Source organism: Agrilus planipennis, unplaced genomic scaffold (assembly GCF_000699045.2).
Source record: "Agrilus planipennis isolate EAB-ADULT unplaced genomic scaffold, Apla_2.0 scaffold147, whole genome shotgun sequence".
NCBI lineage: Eukaryota > Metazoa > Arthropoda > Insecta > Coleoptera > Buprestidae > Agrilus > Agrilus planipennis.
Genome location: NW_020438940.1, coordinates 316,531 through 326,881, shown reverse-complemented (window position 1 = coordinate 326,881; position 10,351 = coordinate 316,531). Strand labels below are relative to the sequence as shown.

The 10,351-nt window shown below is 34.2% G+C and overlaps 1 protein-coding gene across 3 annotated transcripts in view; it reads right to left on the bottom strand.

Moving 5' to 3' along the window:
- Nucleotides 1-97: 97 nt before the first annotated feature.
- Nucleotides 98-10,351, bottom strand: part of LOC108738898 (B-cell lymphoma 6 protein) — a 97,517-nt gene continuing 87,263 nt past the window's right edge. For all 3 annotated transcript variants that reach the window (XM_018472505.1, XM_018472506.1, XM_018472507.1), the window contains exons 5-6: nt 5,489-5,877; nt 98-5,424 (exon numbers count right to left, since the gene is read on the bottom strand). In XM_018472505.1, the coding sequence (XP_018328007.1) occupies nt 4,755-5,424; nt 5,489-5,877 (1,059 nt within the window). In that variant the 3' untranslated portion in view covers nt 98-4,754. The remainder of the gene's footprint in view (nt 5,425-5,488; nt 5,878-10,351) is intronic.

Below are 10,351 nucleotides of genomic sequence, written 5' to 3'. Positions count from 1 at the left end.
TTTGCTGTCAACAGTACTCACCTACTAGCTCTAGCTTATGTTTGTGTTTTTCTATAGTAGAATTGTGCAGATTATAAATCGTATTCAATAAAGTGTGCTCACATCAAAATAATGTATTTATGTAGATGACATAAAATTACAAATAATGGTAATATACAAATTTCATTTAGTTTAATAATAGTAGTTGGTAGTAACATCACACATAATAATTAACAATTCCACCTAGACTTAATGTAACGCCTTTTTAATAGTACGTAGGATTCGACCTTATCCTAATACGGACCTATTTTTGTTTTATTATAACATTCGCATTTCCTTATCACAATATCATTCACAAATACAGCACCAGCTTTTTTTTTTACTAAAAAGTACTGAGCAATGTCAAACTTCAAGCCCTTCAGTTCTGGTTTGTTGCGCGTGTGTAGAAATTAAACCATTACATTGATCAAACAATTGTTAACAAGGAAAAACTACTCATAAAGAATTGTTGCCAACAACTAAAAACAAAAATGTTAGTATTGTTTTGAGAAACGACAAACTTATGTTAAAATTATAGTGCAATAAAAATACATTTGTTAATTTAATTGAAAGTTAGCAAACAACGTGCATTCTTACGTCATTTTTGATTTCTGTTGTAATACCATTAAATTACCAAATTAAATCTGGGAGATTTTTTTTTTCACTAAATACAATTGTGTAGATACAAATAAATGGACATGTAGAATAATTTCCTCGTCTTACAAAATGCAAATAGACAATTACTGATAAACCAAAAACAAAGTTCATCATTGTCACCAACATTGTTCACAGCAGACACGTGCTTTGTCCATTTCGAATGCGCCATTTTATCTCGCGTTGACAGTACTCACATTCAAAATGGATGAAACACGTGGCCACTACGAACAGTAGTTAGTTTGGATGAGTCTCTCTTTTTGGTTTATTAATTTCTTTTACCACAATCTCATTTTCCACATTATAATGACTGGTCTGTTTTCTAGTTAATTAATTGTAATATTATAATTAAAAATCAGGAATTACTTTCATCTAAAGAAATCCTAGAAAAAGGTGCATGTTTTTGATGAGTAGTTTTCTGAAGAAATCGCGGTTAGTACAATCCTTTATGTGTATTCTTCCATTAAAAAACAAATAATTACAATATTTACAAAATATTTGGTCTCCGCATAAACATAAAATATTATACAAATCTCTTTATCACAAGACTTCCTATATTTATAAAACATGGAACAGCGCTCTTGCTCTTGAAAAAGTAAAAATATTCAAAAGTTACATAATCCTACAATTATTGCAGATCAGTTATCACATAACGAGTATAAATGAGGCAATTTGAGTAAGTATATATATGTATGTATATATAAATATATATACTAGGTGATCATTGTTTGTTGTAATTAGTCCTTAAGATTATTATTATTTATTATTATTACCTATTTGTTATATTTAAGGACAGGACGGTATGCGAAACAAACTTTTATCTTTTTATTTCACCTCTTGATTTTTGTGGACCATATTAAATAAAGAGTGGTAAAATGTAAATCATATTTATGTATGAACACCTTGTATATCTGCTACTTCTATAAATAATTGTCCAAATAGTTAACTATATGTTGTCACATTAAAATCATACTCTTAACACGGCTAGCAAACATAATATTTCAATATTATATCATTCACTATTAAGGCAATCTAAAAAGGGTGTGTTCAATTTCGCATTACAGTAATAGGCTCGCGCATGAGCATTAAATTGAACGCAACCTAAAACCTTATTTTAAAAAGAATAATGGTGCACTAACTTTCCTTTAGAAGTATTTTGTTTTCATAAAACTATTATTGTGTATAAAGGATAAGAGAGCGAACAATTTAAATGATACACATTACATACGATAATGATTAACGAATATTTTGAGGTTATGTGGACTTGCGGACATGTAGAAGTCTTAAAGGCATTTTTCTATATATATAAAATGTATATATCGCAACATACAAGTAAACTGTCAAAAGTTATACTTTAAGAAGTTAAAATAATCATACATCTGACCGTGGTAAGAGTTGAAGTGTACCATAAAAACATTTTTAATATCAATACAATTTAGATCTAAGAAATACACAGTAGCAGCGGACAGCTATAATCAGAAAAGGGTAAGTTTGGGTTACACGTGTTGTTCTTAATTTTTTATAATCTAAATAGCGATTATATAAAAGCTGTACAGACATCAGAACACCAAGAATAATAAAGACCACAACATTAATTTTGGATACACGTTTTTTTTTTAATTGTAAAAGCTGTAATTGAATAAGTCTCTGTCCCTCCTAATATCTCTTTTTACATTTCGTTATTTTTGTGCATTCCAGCAAATAAAATAAAATATTAATTGCAAATACGATTACAAGCAAATACCATTGCATATATTTCGATTTCACTTTCTGTGAAAGTGAATATTTTTTTTTAATATCATCACTATAAATTATAATAAACTTTTCGACAACTGAATTTAGGTATCAACAGTTTTTTCAATCAAGAGGTGTAAAAATTTCAAAATATTGTGGACTTATTTTAATAATTTAAAAACAAAAAAGACTATAACGACTAGTCACACAATACAAACAAAAAATAACAATATGGGGCCGACTAATCAAAAAATCCAATAAGAGTGAATACAGACTTCTAACATATTAAAAAAAAAGGATAGTAGAATGTTACGTTATAGGTGCCAACATGATTTTTTCTGAAATAGTATATAGTATCGATTTGCAAAAATATTTTGTAGAAGGAATACCTACAGTGGTTGAAATTATTTTTACAACCATTTATACATACAATAACCACTCTTTTTGAGTCTAATGTAACAGTAAACTATTATATTGCAACTATGCAGGCTACTATACTTTTAGGAACACGTTTTTTCCTTATACGCTATTAACGTATACAGTGGCCAACAAAATTATATGGCCAACAGATTTTTAACTCTTCCCTCGATAAAGGGGGTTTGACGTGAATGACCTCACATCCACGTCTTTTTCTTCCTCTCCGTTACTTGCTTTTACTTCTATCATATTACAATAGCATGAAAGAAAAGAAGAGAATGCTGCGTCCCTGTGGAAGGGTATGAGCCAATTATGTGAAGAATGTGAATTAGCAACCACGCCTCTTTACTCCCACTCTACCATTTGTATTCTATAAAAGCGCGCATTTCTGAGCGTTCAGTTCATTTGAACTGCAGTACGAATTTAATGATATTGAGGGAGGCAGTAGCAGAAAGGGGAAAAACCTGTTGTAAATAAAATGCTGTTGGTCACCATTCAATAACGGACAAAAACGAAAATATGGAAGGACTGTATTTAGGACAAACCTGATCAAACAAGACGAAAAGGCACATTCATCAAATCAGTTAAACGAAACTGAAGTTTAACGTGTCTACCTGATTATTGTAAATAGTTTTAAGATACTACTCAGCATACGTAGCTGCTTAAAAAATAAATGTTTAACATCTCGAACTGTGTGGCGAAACCGGTTATTCAGTTTGTAGTAGGTAATAGTAATAGTAGTATTTGTCGTTTGAAGTTAGGTATATAACATTCTGTAACCAACTGACGACGCTTCTAGTTCTATTATAGTTAATGTTTGTATGTATATTGTATAAGTATATAATGTATATCAACTGTTTAAAATACCTGGAATGTACATATATAAAAAATAAAATCTGTATCAACGGGCAGGGTCCGATGTTAAACATTTAGGTACCATTTTGACAACATCAAACACCTACTTTACATTTTACAAACAACTTACACGTGGAATATATATCATAAAATATGAGGTACATTCATTTGGCACAATATAACTCGCAGGTTCGATGTAAATACAATTTGTTTGTTCTTTGTTTTCGCTAATTTTTTTTTTATTTTTGTAGTCTTCTCTTTTTGCCAAAAAAATTTCTTTCAAATGTCATTTATTTATTTTGTGCTTAATCTTATACGAAGGTAGTATTATTAACCGCCAAGTGACTAGCATTCTTTCATTTTCGTTGCATGGTAACTAGAATACCCGGTATTATTCCATATTAGAACTATACAGTGTTATCATATGAATAATATAGGTATATTATATAGGTAATTATTACTGAATGTACAAGGGGGAATTCCTAAGGACGTGTTGTGACAAATGCACCTCATTGCTAATTGCATGTGTCAAAATAACGATAAGGTACGACCAGATCAACCAATTCTAAAGAGAACATTAAAATTTTTTGACCCATGCTTTTTAAATTTACTTTGTACGAAGAAATGGTAATTTTTCGAGTAGGAATCTTTATCGTTTCTCGTCTTTTAGTTTTTGGTGTGAAAAAAATTGAAGCAATATCTGACAATTAAATCCATTTAGAAAATTTAAAACAATTGCAAGACGTAAACACACACAAATTTTAATAATACTACTCATCAGTTGTTTGCTTCAGTCGATCAAACAATGGAAAAGTTTAATTTTAGTTAAATCAGAATGCAAAAGAGGATATCTAATAGTGATTTCGTTTGTAGTGTTTACGTTCCGTTCAACTTTTCCATGATACTGATTATTTAAATGCTAGTTGTGTTTTAATTTCGACCTCCAAATATTGCGGGTCACGAGATTAGGGTGACACATAATGAAAAATCCATGCCATTCGGAAACCCCCGTACATCATTAAGTTACTTGGACTTGGTAACATACACCGATGACACCCTCCTGGACATTCTATACCTTAACGGGGAGCATGAATATGCGTTGTAAGATGTTTAGACAAGTAATCGGCTCTCGCAAAACATTTTCCGCACATGTCACAATGATAAGGTCTTTCACCAGTGTGAATCCTCAGGTGTCGTGTCAGATCGCTCTTACCTCCGAACGCCCTCCCGCAAAACAGACACACGAACGGTCGCTCTCCCGTGTGCTTCCTCACATGCAACTTAAGATTCTCCTTGGACCTCACACACTTCCCACAAAAGGGACATGCAAACCTTCGTTCTCGTTGTCTATCTATGGCATCGGTTCTTAGTAGACTCATCAAGGACGTTTCGGCGTTGCTTTTAATCATACTGGAACCCCCTCCACTAGAACCACCTCCCATGCCCGAACCTATAGAGTCTACCGTATCGTCTTGGTCTGCTTCGATTTTTTCTGCGTCGGAAACCGTTCCTTCACCAGCGTCGTCGCTTAACGTTTCTTTCTTTACGACTCCGTCATGGTCACTCTCATCCACTGTTATGGTCTCGTTCGAACTCGATACTTGATCGCTACTGTTCTCCATCATCCTTTCCCTCGGTATCGTGGCTTCTGAATCACTTTTACTTTCTCCTGATACGTCCGCTCTATTACCATGGAGTCGTTCCAAAGCATGATTGAGCCGATGTTTCTTGAAGGATTTCAAATACCTGAAAAAGGCCCTTATTTACACAACCATTTGCGTTCAATTTTTTTTAATTAAAGTAACATTACCTGAACTGCATCCCACATACGTCACAAGAAAACAACTTGTCAGCTGGTAATCGTGCCCTGTGGTTCTGTTCCCTGTGCTTCACGTACGCTGAACGGTATCGGTAACTTTGACCGCATTGCTCGCAAACAAAGGGCTTGTCTACAGTACTCAATGTGCTCATGTGTTGAAGAGCTGTGTGTTGCTCCAACAGCCAAACTGATGGAAAGGCAGCCATGCACACCGAACATCTGAACATTTCATCTCCAATTAAGGCAGGATGTACAAGACCTACTTCCAAAAGAGATGAAGCTAACGTGGGAAAGGGCAGGACAAAAGGGGTTGAAGACCTGCTGCTGTGTGCACTCGACGGACGATCGAAGCTAAAGTTGCGGTCTGGATCAAGTAGATTCTGAAAAGGAAGATATATATGTACTCAGTTCGAATCTACAACCCGTTAATAGAGAGTTTAAAATCGATATGGTATGTTGTTTGTTTCTTAAAACTAAATGGAACTTACTTTCTATTTTACCTTCAACAACTGATTCAAGTCTACCTTTCTCGGTATAAAACAAGTGTACCGTATAATATTCAAACAAATAAAGCCTTAATACAGTCGAAGTTCACAAAATTGTTATATCCTTTATCCTTTCGTCCCACTGACCATCATTTGTTCATAATTTCGCTTTCACAGCCATTGTATGCGGCCATTTTGATTAAATATTGAAGGTTATCTATCAAGTCTTCGAAAGTCTGATTTATCTGATCTGGCAATTGAAAAGGACTTATCCATTAAAAACAAGGAGGTATAAGAAAGAATAGGAAAACAGGGGTCACTGTGGAAATCAATAAGAAATAGGCAAGATAGGTTGGTAGGACACCTTCTCAATCAAGAAGGGCTAGTTAGAAACATATTAGAAGCAGGAATAGGAGTTAGGAGGAATAGAGGTAGACCTCGATTAGATTATTGTTCAGCAATAATTAAGGATGTGGGATGTCCTAGTTTTAAGGAAATGCGAAGATTACCTCAGGATAGGAAAGAGTAGAGGTATATGTCGAACTAATCTTAGGACTGACGACCTTATAATGATGAGAGACATCATCGGAAAAATTAAGGACATGATGCCTGACCCTTCATCGTTTTCTTATGAGTGTTTACTTCTTAGTGAAAAGCAACCTCAGGTAATGTTTGGTTCAGATACATCACCAGAATCTGTACGCTAGCGCCAGTGAGATTTGAACCGCGGATAAATACATATTTACTGTGTTCTGACGCACCACAGTATGTGTGTGGATATCCAGGAGTGGCAAGTTTACATACACGCTTGTTTCAAACGATGGAAGCCAAAGAAGCTATATGATCATTGTTTTTATAAAGAAAATAATAAACCGACAATGGCGACATTGTCTGCTTGCGACTAACATACTTCAAATTAAGAAGGCATGGGTCAAGATGAAGTGACTGATTTTAGATATATAGAAAGTCAGATAAGTCAGGACGGAAGAAGTAGTAGGGATATAAAGCAGAGGATAACGTAGGGTCGGGTCGCCTTCAATAAAAAGAAGTTACTTCTATACATAGACGGTGGGCGCTGCGGAAAAGAAGCGTTCAAAATGTGGTGTTACAGGCGAATGATGAGGACACCGTGGATAGGGAAGGTTAGAAATGAAGAGGTATTAGAAAGACTAGAAGAACAGAGGACTCTGTGGAAGTCAATAAGAAGTAGGTGAGATAGGTTGGTAGGACACCTTCTCAGGACTGAAGGTCTAGTCTGAGACATATTACAGGCAGAAACAGGAGTTAGGAGAAGTAGAGGTAGACCTAGATTGGATTACTGTTCATAAATAGTTCAGGATGTAGGATCTTCTAGTTTTACGGAAATGCGAAGATTAGCTCAGGATAGGAAAGAGCGGAGGTGCATGTCCAACCAGTCTTAAAACTGGCGAACTTATGATGATGATGAAAGGCCTAGACGAGCCAATTATTTGAGAATATTGGTTTGATCCATGGTGATACAAGTCTGAATGTATCATGAAGTCGAGTCTAAAGTATCCCTAAAATTCTTTGCCAATTGAATTGCACAATATTGTTTATAAAATTGCTTCGTTTCTTTAATGTTTTCATGATTGATTGTAAATATTATACATATGCAATTAATTTAATAATGTTGACCTGTGTATTGGTTTTGTAACATGATCTATTGTAGCCGGTTCGGGTAAATTGCGGAACAAAATGCTTTGTATCAGAAAAAGCAAAAATCCACTGTAGCTGAGATTCAGTAAAGTCAGTAATTTTCATCTACTTTGCCTATCATGTGCTCCAAACGTATAATTTACTAAATTACCTTTTAATCTTCGTAGAAAACACGAGTCCGCCGCCTACGAACGTTAATACAAAGAACAAAAATTCTGCGGCGGTCACGCATATTCAAACAAATAAGGCACGCACATTTTATATAAAAAAAATAAATAAGGGAGATCGATTGTGAGAAAGCATATCGTATTATTCTCCTTCTTATTAATCGAAATAGGTATCTATATAAATACATTTAACGAAAATAATTTGAATGATTAATAATAATAAAGTACATAGTGTATGAACACTGCCTTACAACCTTCATACTTGACTTTATTATTTTCCTTATTTTCAAAATTAAATAGTATACTATTCAACATAAAAAGTTAGTGTGCATGTAGACATTAAGCAAACATAGGTGTAACAGGTAATTAACTGCCAATAATGGTAAAAAAATCATGAAATTCAAATTTATCGTTTTATGATATTCTATCATATGCCATTATTTAAGCAAAATTCAATAATTGTCAGTTACAAGAAGAATAGAAAACAATTCACGAAAATAGAACATTTTTAACCAAAGACAATAGAAACGTCTTCTTGAACAAAAGTAAACAAATTTTTTGCAAATATTAAAATAAATTTCGTTTTTAGCGTACCGTGAACAAACGGCAACAATGAGCCTAGCATCCTTGGTAGATAATGCAATTTTTTCTTAATTTGATACTGATGGGCTAAGCAAAAAACATGACCATGACTGTTACAGTTTTGGTCTAGCTTAATATCTCGGTCTTGGTCTTGACCTTGCGTGTTAGGTCTTGATCTTCCTCATTTAAACTGATACTTTAACTTCAAACATCGAAAAGAGATGTCAGGTGGGAATTGCAGCGGGCACTAATTAGAAAAAGGAATAACATTACACCTATTGATGTGTAACAGAAAGATATGCAGACAAGTAGAATTAGTGCATGTTGCCAGCATCGAACAAAAGTTCAACATTCTCAGGAATTTAGGAAAGCAAAGACGTCTGTTTAATGATATAATTCCAATCAGACAGTTATAAATCCGACCCTGATTTTTTACGTACCTAAGCAACCTCTAGCCGCGCACCGTTTCCTATTATTCGGTTATCTCTTTTCATATTATACTACTCACAAAGCATTTCCTAACGTATACTTCGTTTACTTTCTGTAGCGATGTGACCTTCAGTTTGACCGGTGCAAAGTAGAAAAGAACAGCACTAGACCAGAAAAGGAAGGAGACAACTCTCGGCCAAACTCTTAACCGATGAGGAACGTATAATCCGTACAGTACTGCACGGAAAAATTGACCATTCAATCCACTTCAATTGCATTGCTCAAATGTGCTGTTATTGGTACTATTTACTACTGAAAATATCAACGAGATGTTTATTTATATTTGAAGACATATTACAGACTTTAACGCTTGTTTTCGACTAGCACTACTATTCATAATTGAACAAAACTTTTGGCAGGTACTGTATCAAAAAGTATGTTTAATGAACAAGAGTCGAGAGTACAATGAGCATCTAAGACATTGGAAGGGGCACATCGCTAGAGAAAGTAAATAAAGTATAACAAGGGCGTGTTCAAAACTCAGCAAATTCTACGGTCCCAAGTGAAAACAAGAACGGAGGTACGTCTATCCTTATCAATAATTTATTGCGGACTTTACCAATTTTGATCGTACCAACTGTACTTATGGTATTCATTGATTTCTAATGGAATTCATAAGTAAAAATATGCATCTAAACAACGAACTGGTTTGGGCAGGTCAGTTCTAAAGGAAATACCTAACTTTATTTGTCATTATTGTCTACGCTACTAACTACTCATTGCACATTCACTTGCAAATAGAGCCTATTTTTAGATAATTTATACTTACGTATTAGTCTGTTCGAAATCAACTGATGGGTTGTGGTAGAACAAATATGAAGAACTGCAATATTTTAAATACGTCCAAACAACTTTTAAAATAACTTTCAGGAAAAATGTTGAAGGTTTTGGTTTGTCCACCAAACGAGAATATTATATAACGGAAACAACAACAACACAAACTAAAGATGAGGGTAAATTAAATTTATAAGTCATACGCGCTTCAGCATGTCATTATTTCAAGAAATCCAAATGTCAAACCCCAAAACATTTTGGCTTCTTCAAGAGGATTACCACGTGAAGTAAAAGAACAAATTAACCAAAAGAGTATGGGGCTTTGTACTAATTGACACTAATAAATTCGAATCCAGCATCAGAATTTGTTTAGCTCATCAAGATTTTGAAATGAATGACATAACCTTATATCCAAATTATAGTAATTTCGTTTGTGTGAGGCGAATGATGAGGATACCGTTGATAGACAATGTTAGAAATGAAGTATTAGAAAGAAAATACTACAAACGGCGCAGTAAACGCCATCTGTAGCACGATGCTAGATTTTAGGATTACGTATGCTCCAACAAGGTCCACTTGTGTGGATATCTACTTGCTGAAAACGAATCCCGGCGTAGCCAACCTCAACGTGATAGGCACGTTAGCTTAATCGAATAAAATAATTCGAAGTGGTCTGTATT